General features: G+C 48.4%; 3 protein-coding genes across 9 annotated transcripts; 1 reads left to right on the top strand and 2 right to left on the bottom strand.

The window, feature by feature from the left end:
* Positions 1-144: 144 nt before the first annotated feature.
* On the bottom strand, positions 145-2,248 carry pdcd2l (programmed cell death 2-like). 2 transcript variants are annotated; one of them, XM_077568912.1, is made up of 2 exons: positions 1,693-2,248; positions 145-1,066 (listed from the first exon to the last, which is right to left on the bottom strand). In XM_077568912.1, exons 1-2 carry the CDS (start codon positions 2,204-2,206, stop codon positions 441-443), a joined length of 1,140 nt encoding a protein of 379 aa, XP_077425038.1. In that variant the 5' UTR covers positions 2,207-2,248; the 3' UTR covers positions 145-440. The 2 variants fall into 2 exon arrangements, with proteins under 2 accessions (XP_077425038.1, XP_077425039.1); XM_077568913.1 differs by having other exon boundaries at positions 145-1,051; positions 1,693-2,245.
* A 401-nt stretch (positions 2,249-2,649) lies between these two features.
* Positions 2,650-5,603, bottom strand: immp2l (inner mitochondrial membrane peptidase subunit 2). 3 transcript variants are annotated; one of them, XR_013294557.1, is made up of 6 exons: positions 4,657-5,603; positions 4,473-4,576; positions 4,329-4,394; positions 3,700-3,728; positions 3,494-3,662; positions 2,992-3,046 (listed from the first exon to the last, which is right to left on the bottom strand). XR_013294557.1 is itself a non-coding variant. In XM_077568915.1 (5 exons), exons 1-5 carry the CDS (start codon positions 4,864-4,866, stop codon positions 2,909-2,911), a joined length of 621 nt encoding a protein of 206 aa, XP_077425041.1. In that variant the 5' UTR covers positions 4,867-5,603; the 3' UTR covers positions 2,650-2,908. The 3 variants fall into 3 exon arrangements, 2 of the variants coding, with proteins under 2 accessions (XP_077425041.1, XP_077425042.1); XM_077568915.1 differs by lacking the exon at positions 3,700-3,728 and having other exon boundaries at positions 2,650-3,046; positions 3,494-3,596; XM_077568916.1 differs by lacking the exon at positions 2,992-3,046 and having other exon boundaries at positions 3,639-3,728.
* A 274-nt stretch (positions 5,604-5,877) lies between these two features.
* On the top strand, positions 5,878-13,375 carry znf277 (zinc finger protein 277). 4 transcript variants are annotated; one of them, XR_013294555.1, is made up of 14 exons: positions 5,878-5,942; positions 6,672-6,894; positions 7,177-7,265; positions 7,343-7,425; positions 7,488-7,579; positions 9,519-9,629; positions 9,704-9,836; positions 11,063-11,130; positions 11,226-11,322; positions 11,422-11,464; positions 11,557-11,731; positions 12,102-12,211; positions 12,346-12,873; positions 13,163-13,375. XR_013294555.1 is itself a non-coding variant. In XM_077568911.1 (12 exons), the coding sequence occupies exons 1-12, from the start codon at positions 5,915-5,917 to the stop codon at positions 13,341-13,343; spliced, it is 1,323 nt and encodes a 440-aa protein (XP_077425037.1). In that variant the 5' UTR covers positions 5,878-5,914; the 3' UTR covers positions 13,344-13,375. The 4 variants fall into 4 exon arrangements, 2 of the variants coding, with proteins under 2 accessions (XP_077425037.1, XP_077425036.1); XR_013294556.1 differs by lacking the exon at positions 12,102-12,211; XM_077568911.1 differs by lacking the exons at positions 12,102-12,211; positions 12,346-12,873.
* Positions 13,376-14,158: the final 783 nt, after the last annotated feature.

Below are 14,158 nucleotides of genomic sequence, written 5' to 3'. Positions count from 1 at the left end.
GAGTACCGAGACCTTGAAATAAGTGCTGGTGTCGACCCGATACAACTTGCCCATCACTTTTTGAAACAAGGTTCTTAATGTTACATTCAAAAGAAAATAAGTCACACTGCAAACAAGGATGTGTGAGAGACTCTTTGAAAAAAATTGGATATCACTCTACATTTCCAATTTATTTGATCAAGACATGATAAAGTATCAGTTTCAATCAAAAGTAGTTTAAATAAGAGGGGACATTTTAGAAATGTGCACTTTACCAACAAAAGATACAAATAAATAATTGTACACATTTTTAAAAAATCTTAGTATTTGCTGGTCAATCTTTGATCATATCATCACATCATCTTATTTCCTTCCACGTGTGTTTCAACAAACAGGATGTGAAAGCGCGACGAGCTCTTTTGAAAGCAGGCAAAGCAATCTGGCCACCGACAGGCCTGCACTCATTTAAAGAGCTTGTGGTCGGGGTCCATCTGGATCAAGCAGAACTCGGGGATGGCTCGCCGCTCCGGCGCTGCCATCCAGCAGCTGCGAGCGCAGGTGTAGACCAGCACGGTCCCAAAGTCAGGCGGCGACCGCTCGCCGCCCGCCGCCGCCTCCTTCCAGCTCAGCAGACTGACCAGCGCCGGCATGAGCTGCAGCTCGAAGGTCCGCGGGCCCCCGCAGGACGCGCACGTCGCCGCCAGCCGCCGCTCGTCACACGGAGGTTCCGAGATGAAGAGCGGTCGCCCGCCGCGACAGTAGCGCAGGATCTGCCGTGGGCACGTGGAGATCCTTTTGCGGAACCTGGCGAAGGTATGGTCGCCGTGACGCGCTCGGCTCTTCTCGTACCTCTCGCCGCCGCCGCCGTCCGGCTGGCCCGCGACCGCTCCTTCCCTCCTCTCGTAGTCCCTCAGCAGTTGCTCGGCGTGCGACCGCTCCTCCTCCTCATCTTCTCCCCACGCGTCCTGCTCGTCCAGCACGCTGATGAAGAACGGTCGCAGGACGGGGACGTCTGGCGGAGGGTCTGCAAGATGGAGGACGTCCAGTCGGCCGCTGATGACGTCCTCCGGAACTAAAACAACATTTGCTTAAAAGCGTACACAGTCAAGTCAGTCGCTCAATTTGTATTTGCTGTGGTTGGCTCCTAAAAAATATATATATATATATATTCATAATATATATTTTTTAAGCTGTATAAAAGTACAAAAATCCATATAGAAATATTCATAGTTTGATACATAAGCCAATTAGCATTTCTATCAGGTTTTGGTTGAAAATGGGGTAGATGCCACGGACTTCCGGGTTTTACACATCAGCGCCGTTTCCAGTGGCCGCGGTCCAACACTCGACCCCACCCCCACCCCCACCCCCACCCCCCATCGGTGGCATATAATCCATTTGTTGTCATCGTCTTAAATGGAATTTGACATCAAAAATACTACATAGATTGGTGAATATTCAAAGAGTATGAATCACGTATCAGTAACGAGTCACTTTGAGAGAATCACTGGCCTACGTATTTTTTTTCTATCAAAAAAAGAAACACTAGCTAAAAATGTTACATTTGTTGTTTTCCAGTAACATTCCTATTTAAATGAATCAACGTCCTGATTGACGAGTATGAGGGCAACTGGCTTTTCGCGCCCCCTGCCGACCGTTAAAGGTGACGCAGTAGTAAACAAACTGCGGCGGGGTTTTGCGTTGCTTCGTTACCTTTTTGTTCCTCCGGGACGGGCTGGACGTTGTCGTCGTCGTTGTCCTCCTCAATGCCCCAGTCGTCGGCGGAGCCACACCAGTCACTAGCCGACAGAGGAGCGTCCTTCGTCGGCTCGGGCTCGGCGGACGCCCGCGCCGCTCTGCCGGCGACGTGCAGGCTCTGAGAGCGGAGCGCGGTCCAGCTCTCCTGCCGGCCGGCGCACTCGGCGGTCGGGCAGGCGAACAGCTGGAGGCTCCTGTGGTAGGGCGACTCCTCCAGGGGGCAGTACACCTGCACCACGTGCGCCAGCGGGGCCGAGCAGCGCCCGCAGCGGGGACTGGCGCGTGGCACGCCGGGTAGGGCGTCCGGGAGGCCGCCCACCTTGTTGGTGAGGAACGACGTGCGATACTTGGACTCGTCCAGCTCGCCGTCGCAAACGCCCAGAAGGGGAGACGACATCGTCACGCGTTCCCGGCACACGCACGACTTGTTCGCTCTACTGAGCTCACGAGGCCAAACATAACATTTCATTTCTTCGCTTGGTGCTCACTGCTGCTAAACGTACGCTGGCGCCATCTACAGTACACGAGCGGCATAGATGGGAGTATGGTACTTGCTGTTTTGAGTTTCATTTTTGGAGGAGCAAAATCAAACTTTGAAATAAAAATACGTATAAAAAAAAAGAGTTTTAAAGCATAAAACAAAACAAAACCCATTTAAAAAAAAAATACTAATCAAGTACACGGTGCAAAAAACATTCAACACCTCCAAAAATAGTCCGTGCAAAACAGTTAGACTTTAAAAACAATTGTGAATTAATTCTACATCTCACAAAAATAATGTAAAATATGAAACTGCTCAAAAAAAATAGCATAAAGAAGTCAACATGAATAAAAATGCAGTCACATTCAGTGTTAGGAAAATTCCGTGGTGGAAAAAAAGTCAGACCCAATTTATGACCATCAAATCAACTTGATTTATTGTCAAAAGTGAGGTGGAGCGGTCTAGAAAATGGATGGAAGTCAACATGATGATCAAATATCTTTCCTCCCATCCTGATAAAAACAAATAAGTGTCGATACAACAGCAGCTTGTCCCTCGAAGAAACAAACAAGCAGAAGACGTAAAAACGTGGTCTCGTCGTACCAAATGATGACTTCGCCGTCATCGTGACAACAGAGCCTCCCGCCAGCAGGAGGCGCACCAAGTAGATGCCGCGTTCGCTTGATGCGTTCACTGGTCTTCATCACGGTCGTGCTCGTGGGTGAAGAGCGGCGCTCGGTTTGGCGGGAGACGAGCTCGGATGCGCTGCCAGCGGGCCGGAGGCCAGATGATGTGCGACGCGCGGCCGTGCAGGAGAGCCAGCGACACCTCAGGAACGACAATAAAGTTCCTGGATTAGGCAGGGTGTGTGCAATTATGCAAACTAAAACATGTTCCCCCGCTATATCACAGTTCCTCATTTTATGTGTGAATTTCCGTTTGGAAATTTAGAAGCGATGCCTTCATGAAATACCATGTTGGGCCACAACAGGACGAGTGGCAGCACTGAGCTCTCGCAAACAGCCCAAAATAATTGCATTCAAGAAGATGTTTTTTTTATTTTCTCCACTGTAATTGATTGACTATTCCCACGTTAGCGGGAAGCAATGGCGTATATTTTACCCTTAACACAATTTCAAGCAATTTCCAGCATTCTTTAGTGTCGATCAGACAATTCAAGAAGAACACGTCACCTACATTGTTCCATGTTAATTGACTTTGGAATGGGTCGGAGCCTAACAGGAGGCACCGGGTTCATGTGGCAGTTCCGCTTACCGGGCCGAAGGTGTTGCTGTCTAGACTGTGACCGTGGTGGTCCCCCTCGATCCACAAGTGACCGTCAGGAACGCGCACGTGTCGCTTCTTGTAGCTCAGAGTCCTGCGCCACAACAAAGTCCATCAAGGTCGGCTCGCCGTACTTTTGCTCGTCTTCGCTTTCGGGTCGGCGTGCGTTCAAAAAGGGTAGAGGCGGGCCACATGCGACATCAGGCCACGTTTATTTGCAAGACTCCTATAGAATAGTTGATACATTTACTTGGCCGTTTCTAAAATGGCTCAAGAAGAAATGTATTTATTATTTTGTAATCATTTGTTCATCATTCATTTTTATTGTTCATAATGAAAATGTTAAAATTGTGTGTGTGTGGGGTGGGGGGGGGCACAGTCAACAACAAAAAGAGAAAATTTGTGCATTTAAATACATAAAAATATTTTACAAATAATTTGAACATTATAAAAAAAATTGTTAAATGGTAAGAAACAGTGTCACACATTTAACCTTTTGAAAATGTATTTCATAAAGTAATTTGTACATGTATTGATTGTAGACAAACAGCTATTTTACAAATACATTTTCAAAATGTGAAAATCATTGTGTTAACTGGTCAAATCATTTGAAATGAATATCATGGTTCAAAAGAGAATGTTGTAAAAGTGTTCGAATGAAAGAATTTAAATGTGGCTGTTTGAAAGCTCAAAGTTGGCCCCGCCCCTTACAGGTGCAGCTTTTGACAGGAAGAGCCCTTCCACTGACTTCCCGTTCAATGCTAAGCATGCTATCTAGCTTAGCATTCCATGAAAGGAAATGCATGGCGGTTTCCACGGCAACTACCTGATGAAGTCTCCCTCTAGGCCGATGACACGCTTGATGATCTTCTGCTCGGGATTCTTGGGAGACCTGAGAGGACACGCAGCAAGCCTCTAGCGCCATCACGTCATCTTCCAGAAGCTAACATCACGTTTGGAGTGGACTCACATGATGGACACGATGTCTCCTCTCTGGACGTGGTAATTCCTGACGTTCCAGCGGTTCAGCAGAACCACGTCACACTCGGACGCTCCGTCCGGGTTCAGGAACGGCTGCAACAAACAGGCACAGTCATTTCCTGCTTTTGTTACACTGATGTATTTTTTTTGAGGGGGGGGGGGGGGGGGGTCACCTGCATGGACGCACCCTCCACCCTGGCCACGTAAGCCAAGCGGTCCAGGACGGTGACGGTCACGGGCACGGCCACAAAGAAGCCGCTCACAAAGGCGCGCAGGTAGCGCCGCCCCCATCTGGCCCCCTGAGCCATTCTCACCGGGACAGGAGGCAGACGGGAAGCTGCACAGGAAATGACATCACAGTCAGGCCAAGCACAGTCCTGCATGTTTTCGAGGTTTCCCTCTTCCGACACACCTGAATCAAATAATCAGGATCATCATGAGGTTTTCTGCAGAGCTTGCCGATGAGCCGATTCTTTGAATCAGGTGTGTTGGAGGAGGAAAACATCTAAAACATGCAGGACTGCAGCCCACCAGGACCTATGACCTAGGAATTTGTGAGTGCCCGCTACACTTGCAAAACACCCTGTATCTATCTATCTATCTATATCTATCTATATATATATAAATATAACAACAAAGAAAAAAACACAGCAACAGGTTTGAAGTTTGCAAAAGAGAGCCTGTTTTTTTATGTTTCCTCCAAATATTCATAAAGTACTTTTCAAATTTCACAACCCACTTTTATTTTACACAATAATATGAACAATGATTCGTTAACAGTTAATTAATTAAAATAATGAATGTTAGGACAAATCTTTGACTTTTGTTGTGTGTGCGTTTTTTTTTAATAAACTAATGTGACCGTTTTGACCTCAACATCATGAATGTATGTGCATTGTGTCTTAGGAGCTAACAGTTAGCCACGTGGCTAACAAGAGCAGATGGGAGATTTATTTATCAAACAGGTCAAATAACATGGAGTAAGTAAGATACGGATAGCTGAAAGCGACGCGGATGTCATTTTACTATCAGTCAACTTTGACAGCAAAAGAAAATCAGTGACAACTAATAACTAAGTATGATGAGCTCCACTATGCTAAGGCTAAAGCTAACGCTAATACACTCACCAGCATGAACCCCGGCTTCCTGATGCCGCGGAGGAAGTACACTCAGGGTCCTAAAACCGTCAGAGGCTCGTCCTTCAAACTCACATCCCCCCGTCTTTTAATAAAAGAAAAAAATAAGTCAATGTATTTACATTATATATTTTACCTTAGTGGAAATTGACTACTATTTATTAAATAATGTTTAATTTATTTTACGTGACATGAATTTTGGTCAAACTGGCAGTGGGTGACGAAATAAATCGTGTGCGTTTCGTGGCCACTGATTGGTCAAGCCTGTTGCTGTTTGGTCACGCGGCGCAGCAAGATGGCGGCCATCGACAGCGGCGATGATGGTTTGTTCAACTTTTAAAAGTCATTTGAAGCATCTTTTCGATTTTTCCTGGGGTCTTATTAGAAGAAAGTCGAATGACGAGATATTGGGTACCGAAACCACCAGAGACACCTTCTACATGGCTTGTGTTTTCGACGTATTTAGCTGCTTGTGCTAGGATAAGCTAACTGTTTACCGTCTCCAAAATTAGCTCGATGGTCAAAGTGCAAATTTGTTATTTTGGACTGTAAACCATAGCGAATACGGGCAGCTTTTTTGTAGCCTCATCATGTAACTCATGTCATACCATACAGTTTTTCCGTATTTATGTCAGCCTTTATTTTGTTTCGAGAATCTCTGTTGACTTTCTTGGATAAATAAAGGTGATTTTTTTTTATTAATATCTAAAAAAACAAACAGGACAAGCACTCACTTATTTAAAAAAGAAAAGAAAAAAAAGCGAGATTAATGTCAATCAAGACGTGCATTCAAGGACACGATTGGAGTCGGAACACAAGCGGGCTGGCGGCTGTGAAGTAGCGCCTGACTGCATGAAGAGGCCGTTTTTTTCCTCTTGCGTCCCCCAACACACAACTAACACTGTCTCATAGTCACTTGATAGAATATCAGAGGGAGAGAACGAGAGAGAAACAAGCTGACCCTCGCACCAGTGCAGCAGAATGTGTGTGCTGTTAGAACTTAACAGAAGAGAATGCATACGTTCCCGACTGCAAAGAAGTCTTTTTCTCAGGCGCGGGCCACATCCTGGAGCCGCTGTGTTTCCCCGAGCAGCCCGAAGAAGCTCCTTATCCCGGCGATCCCGACGGCCCAGACTGTGACGGCGCCGAGACGCTGCCTTGTCTCTTCTGCTCAGAATCGCATCCTGTCCCGCAGAAGGACAATCTCCTCAAGCATCTCCTGCTCAGGCACAAATTGGTCATCGCCGATGTCAAACTCATTGCGGACCTCCCCAAGTAAGCGTTGCACGCAAGCCTCACGTGTCCATAGTGTGTGTATGAGGACCGACGTGAACACACATGCCGGCATTTGGCTGAAAACGCCTCTGTCAAGCTAAATGTCCACGTTTTCACAAATCTGCACCATTGGTCAGTCCACATGTTTGTTGAGGACGTTGGAGGTTGCCTGGTGCAATGATGTGCATATTCAAGTCCATCCGATATGCAAAGTCTTAGTCTGTTGTTTTAGCAACGTCATCATGACTTTGTATGCATATTTGGATCATGTCCGATGCGCAGGTACCTGCTGTACTGGAAAGGTCGATTCTTGGAGCAGCCGGTCAGCGATTTCTGCAGTGAGATCCAGACCAACTCCACCGGGCCTGTCGGTGAGTGCACGACGGCGCCTTCTGGTTCCCGCGTGTGACATCCCGTGACGTGACGTGAGCGTCCAATGACCCTGCAGAGAAACGGGAGCGTTACTTCCTGCTGTGCGACGTGCTTCCGGAAGACCGCGCCCTGCGAGAGAAGCTCCAGCAGAAACGTCTGGTGAGAAGCGCCGCGGCGCCGCGATCCGAAGCGTGATCGTTCCTCCTGCTTTGCGTTCTCAGGAGGAGGCGCTGGAGCAGCAGCAGAGGGAGCGAGAAGATCGCAGCTTCCATCGCGTGTGCATGTTCTGCAACGACGAGTTCACCGGGAACAGGTCAGACGTCACGTGACGCATCGGACTGAAAACAAACAAACTTGTGTATTTGAAACGACGCAAACAAACACACGACGGGAATCAATGTTTGTTTTAAGATCGTGGACGCTGTCAGGTTTCCGTTCTGTCGGGGTTTTGTCTCTTATGGTTGTTTTTGTCTGCGGTTGGTGGTTTTTGTCTTGCGTTCCCGGTGTCTTCCCTTGTCTCGTGATGTCGAACCACGTCCACCTGTGTGGGTCTTGCCTTCCTCGTTACCTGTCATGTGTGGATGGTTGTGAGCGTAGCCTTCGTCACTGCCAAGTCATTGCCACGGTCACGTCATCGGCACGTCATCGGCGTCGCAGCCAAGAAGCCGTAGCCCGGGTCGTCGGGTCACTCCACAGCCAGTCAAGTCCAGGTGACCAGTTTACCCGCATCCCATCCAGTCGTGGCGACCAGTCTGCTCGCGTCCCGTTCAGCCGTGGCGACCAGTCTACTCATGCCCGTTCAGTCGTGTGACCAGTGTACTTGCGTCCAGTTCAGTCGTGGCGACCAGTCTGCTCGCATCCAGTTGTGGCGACCAGTCCAGTCACATCCTGTCTACTCGCGTCCCGTCCAGTCGTGGCGACCAGTCTACTCATGCCCGTTCAGTCGTGTGACCAGTGTACTTGCGTCCAGTTCAGTCGTGGCGACCAGTCTGCTCGCATCCAGTCGTGGCGACCAGTCCAGTCACATCCTGTCTACTCGCGTGGCGACCAGTCTACCCATGCCCGTTCAGTCGTGTGACCAGTGTACTTGCGTCCAGTTCAGTCGTGGCGACCAGTCTGCTCGCATCCAGTTGTGGCGACCAGTCCAGTCACATCCTGTCTACTCGCGTCCCGTCCAGTCGTGGCGACCAGTCTACTCATGCCCGTTCAGTCGTGTGACCAGTGTACTTGCGTCCAGTTCAGTCGTGGCGACCAGTCTACTCGCATCCAGTCGTGGCGACCAGTCCAGTCACATCCTGTCTACTCGCGTCCCGTCCAGTCGTGGCGACCAGTCTACCCATGCCCGTTCAGTCGTGTGACCAGTGTACTTGCGTCCAGTTCAGTCGTGGCGACCAGTCTGCTCGCATCCAGTCGTGGCGACCAGTCCAGTCACATCCTGTCTACTTGCGTCCCGTCCAGTCGTGGCGACCAGTCTACTCATGCCCGTTCAGTCGTGTGACCAGTGTACTTGCGTCCAGTTCAGTCGTGGCGACCAGTCTGCTCGCATCCAGTCGTGGCGACCAGTCCAGTCACATCCTGTCTACTCGCGTGGCGACCAGTCTACCCATGCCCGTTCAGTCGTGTGACCAGTGTACTTGCGTCCAGTTCAGTCGTGGCGACCAGTCTGCTCGCATCCAGTCGTGGCGACCAGTCCAGTCACATCCTGTCTACTCGCGTCCCGTCCAGTCGTGGCGACCAGTCTACCCATGCCCGTTCAGTCGTGTGACCAGTGTACTTGCGTCCAGTTCAGTCGTGGCGACCAGTCTGCTCGCATCCAGTCGTGGCGACCAGTCTGCTCACCTTTTTTCCCCTATGGTTAACTTAAGTTCCATGCATGGAACTTGATTATCAACCAAAGTTTCCCTTCACATACCTGAGACCAAAGAAGAATCTTAACGCTCTTAAAAGATGTAAGAGAGTCTGTTGGTGTTTGTCTTCCTTGGTCGGGACAAAAGGAGCCCATTCTGCGGTTATAGTCAAAAAGGAATGAGAAGAATCCGACCTTTATGTCTCCGCCACTGAAATAATCAAAGGAACGGACGGACGTCCACTTTGTAGCCGTCACAAGTTTGTGAACGCTCGCCATTTTCAGCGTCTCTAAACTTTTGCCGACCGGCATGATTGAATTGATGATGGAGCGACTCGGTCCTGCCGACTCGGTCCTGCCGACTCGGTCCCGACTCGGTCCTGACTGCGTCCTGACTGCTTTCCAGGTGCGATCTCCTGAACCACATGGCTCACCAGCACGCCTTCAGCATCGGCCTCCCCGACAACATCGTCTACTGCAAGCAGCTGCTGGACACGCTGCAGGACAAAATGGACAAGTGCGTCGTCCTTTTTCCTTTTGAGCGCTCGGCCCCACGTCCGTCCCGGTCTCACCGCGGTCTGCTTTTGTCAGCCTGCAGTGTTTGTACTGCGAGAAGACGTTCAAGGACAAGATGACGCTGAAGGATCACATGAGGAAGAAAGCGCACCGCCGCATCAACGCCAGCAACCAACAATACGACCGATTCTACATCATCAACTATCTGGTAGGCGGAGCCTCACGTCATCGGCGCTCGCTCACTCACCTGGCCGCCGGGTTCCACTTTTTGAGCCTTCCATTAGCGTTATTTCTAAGGAAAAACAATGTCTGAATCTCGGCAACGCAAAATTTGAAACGTATGATGTAAATAAATAAGGATGAGCAAGTACGATACCAGGCCGGTAGCAGCCCTCATTCGTACAAATCGGTACTCGGAGCAACAGCCGATATCAGTATCAGCTGCCCTCCTACAATCAGAAAATCTTCATGTGATTTAAATTGGGATATGAACAGTAGGTCTTAATTTAAAATGATCTGTTATTGTTTTTTTTGCGGGAAAGTTGTATTAAAAGTTCTAGCGGTATCTGTACTTGGTATTGGTATCAGCAGTGGGGTTTCCACCTCCCCATTTTATTTGAAGCAATGCAAAAATAAAACTGAATGGAAACACTAGAAATTCATAAAAGGGCCCACATTTTATTTTTAGGCTTCGAGGGGGTGAATTTGGAAGCGTATCGAAAAAGGGAAAATGCCGTTTTTGGCTATGGAAACAGCTTTTGCAGCTACTCAAGAGTTGAGTACTTGTACTGGTATCAGATCGGGTAAAAAGTGGAATCGAGTATCACAACAAAAACTGAAAAATGACAATCAGACTTGTGAGTAAAAAAAAAAAAAAAAAAGTGATCCATTTTCATGAAACTTTTTGTTGTTTACCATTTAACCGGTCACAATGAATTGATTGATGACTTATCAATTGAACAACGGTTTTGACAATTAATCGTTAAAGACAAACTGTAAATATTCTCCCATTTCCAGGAAAGCAGATCGATTATCTTTCATTTCATCAAACGTGTTTTGAAAACAACGCTCAACATTTTTGCCGATTTTCCGACTGAATTCACAAACCAAAGCAGTAACTGGATCGTCATCAATTCATGTTTGCTGCATTTTTGACAACAATAAAGAGATGGAAATTCCAACGGTTTTTTTTGTTAAGTTATTGGGAGAAAGAAAAACACGTTGAAGAATCCTTCACTGCGAGAAAAAGTGTTTTATTTCCAAAAGCGTGCGCATTTGAACTTGATCCCGTAAAACATCTCGTCTTGTGGACCACTTTTGGATTTCCTCTCAATAAAAAGTGCAAACGGCTCCCAAAAGCGCATCCATTGATCACGTGACTTGCTCCCGCTGATCATGTGACTCGCCGCTGACGTGTGGCGGTGTGGGCGGCAGGAACTGGGGAAGACGTGGGAGGAAGTGCAGAGCGAGGACGACCGCGAGCTGCTGGACGACAAAGACGAGTAAGCGGACAGGTCGCCGGCGGGCCCACGGGCCCACGGGCCCACGTCCTCCGTGTGCGGCCGGCGCTCGTCTGACCACGTTTGTCTCTCGCCAGCGACTGGTCCGACTGGCGCGCTTGTCCCATGTCGGCCGTCTGCTTGTTCTGCGACGATCGGCGCCACACCATGGACCACGTCTACGCTCACATGAAGGTTTGAGTTTGCCACTAAACTTCAGCTGGGACCGGCACTCGACAGCTTGAAGACACGTTGAAGCTGCCCAACACTTTTCTTCCGGTTTGTTTGCTGCAGGAAGTCCACGACTTCGATCTGCCGCGTCTGAGGACGGAGCTCGGTAAGTCCGTGACCGTCATTGGCCTGCGCGGCCCCGTGCGGCACCCGTGCGTGTAAACGTGCGCTCCTCCTCCTCCTCCTCCTCCCGCTCAGGTTTGAGGTTCTACCAGCAGGTGAAGCTGGTCAACTTCATCCGGCGGCAGATCCATCAGAACCGCTGCCACGCCTGCCACGACAAGTTCAGCTGCCGGGACGAGGTCCTGCGACATCTGCGGGAGCGACGGCACGCCATGACGCTGCCGCCCCGACGCACCTGGAACCAACCGCAGTGAGTCGTCCTCAAAAGTCAACGCCGATGATTCCCATTCCCTTGAAATGACGCAAATGTCATCCGGCCAGTCGGTCTTACTGGGGCGATGGCGGGTTCGGGCCACGTGTCGTTTTATTTTTTTTCAAAGGGGAACAATATTCGGAGGGGAAAAAAACTCAAAATTTTGGGGAAAATTTGCAAGAAATCAAATGAAAAGTAGGTCCAGCTTGAGGAAGCAGAATGTCCGTATCTGCCAATAGCAGAAAAAAGCTTCCCACTTCTCCTTAAATGTCTTAATGCAGCCATGGAGTGAAAATCGAGTTTTTTTCCAACTTTAAATGAAAAAGTACTTCCTTCATCCACAAATCATGCGATGCTGGCTGACAAGTTTCCACCTCCAACGAGCGAGTCCAGTGCTAAAGGCTTCTTCAGGGTCTGCCCGGTACGGGTCTGTCGGGAGGAGCGCCGAAGAGAACCCGCAGCCAGTTTGGACGGAAGGTTTGGCTCGCTCCAAAACACGTCGACGATTACAAATGTCGCCAACCGCTGGAGACGTTTCAGACCAGCTAGCTTTTGTGTCACGTATTTGATCAGAAAAAGCACAAATTGAGGACGAATGGTTTCATTTGCAGATCACATTCCGCCGTTGCTCTTCAGATACGCAAGTCGTCTTTTCGACTTCTTTGAAAACCATCCACCGCCTTTGAAATGATTCCATCAAGTCGACTGAAATGCTTGGAGTCTGCGGAGGGTCCGATCCCAGCGCGGCATCCAAAGCGCTTTGTGGAGGTCTGCTGGGAAAGTACGGGGACGCTTTCTTGACGCCATCGCCAGCCTGTGGATTAAAAAAAAAAAGAAAGGAAAAATGTGAATTTGGTAGATCACACTTGGATTATAGGTCCAAAAAATATCTTTCTCAAACCAGCTCATTGGCCTTGTGGTACAGTGTCCGCCCTGAGACTGGGAGGTCGAAGGTTCAATTCCCGGCCGGGTCATACCAAAGACTATAAAAATGGGACCCATTGCCGCTCTGCTTGACACTCAGCATTAAGGGTTGGAATTGGGAGGTTCGATCACCATATGATTCCCAAGCGCGGCGCTGCTGCTGCTCACCGCTCCCTCAGGGGATGGGTCAAATGCGGAGAAGGAATTTCACTTAGGTGGGTGTGACAATCAGTGGATCTTATCTTTATCTTATCTTATACAAATCCCAAAGTTCTTTGTCATACCAAATTGTGAAGGCGATATCACTAAAGTTACACTTTTAGTGTTGGGCAAGTTTGGTCGTGCGTGTTTTCCGCGTCTCCAACCCGCTTTAGAAAGTTATTTTTCTCTCTGAATATTGCAAAACGTGATTGATGAGCCAACCCGATACCGATACCCGATACCCGATACCCAAGCGGGATGTGTGAAGTTGACTTTGCGTTTGGGGCGTTGCGACCCGCTCAGGTATTACTTCCCCACCTACGAGAACGACGGCCTGCTGTGCGCGCTGCCCGACAGCGACGGCGAGGAGAGCGACGGGCGGGCGGGAGAAGACGGCGTCCCCGTCATTGCCGAGGACGTGTCGGACGCCGGCCTCGTCAAGGAGAACAGCGTCCTCAGGAACCTGCTCAGGAACGCCACATGACTTTTTCAATAAACACACCCACTTTGCTCTCATCACTTTGCGTGTGCGTTTTGTCACATGTTGGCGCCCGCGTCAAGACCATTTTGTGCTGAACATTTGACACTTCCGTTGGATCGTTATGGAAATACATTTGTGTGTGTGTGTGTGTGTGGGGGGGGGGGGGGGGTTCATTTCACGCTAAACTACGTACAGTAACTATGCTGCTCTTTTATATTACATTTATTTTAATTTTTTAATAATAAGGTCAAGTGTTTGAGATTTAAAAAGCTGCCACAGCCATAAAACTTAATAGGACTCCGTCAGTCACTGGAACTGGAAAGAACTTCATTTTGGTTTGTGAATGTGGAAGTCAAACTTAACATTACAAACGATCACTTCTTTTTTTTTACGAGAAAAAAAAAAGAGTACATGAAGTCAAAATGTGAAAGAAAAAGTCATTTGACATAAATAACGTAAATGCAATAAAAGTTGAAAAATAGTGAAATAGAATGAAGTGATGATCGGAGAATGAATGAATGAAAAAGTGAGATAGATATTTATTGGCGTGGTCCTAAAACTGACGTTGCAGATATTTGCAGGCGAGTCGTGATTGTTGGGACAGATTCAAAACTCGACTTGATCAGAATGACGCTATGTAAGGGCAGACAGCTTTCACTTCTCTCTGCCTCCTTTCTTAAAGATGAATGATTAAATGAAACGATACCTTAAATGTGAAATGACAAATAGTCGCAAGACATTGTATATAATTCGATTATTATTATTTTTTTACCCCAACGAAACCAGACCAGAAAGAAACGAACTCGTTGTCCCCATGC

Source organism: Vanacampus margaritifer, chromosome 6, assembly GCF_051991255.1.
Source record: "Vanacampus margaritifer isolate UIUO_Vmar chromosome 6, RoL_Vmar_1.0, whole genome shotgun sequence".
Lineage (NCBI taxonomy): Eukaryota > Metazoa > Chordata > Actinopteri > Syngnathiformes > Syngnathidae > Vanacampus > Vanacampus margaritifer.
The sequence above is the reverse complement of the archived record's forward strand: the minus strand, read 5'-3'. Positions and strand labels throughout refer to the sequence as shown.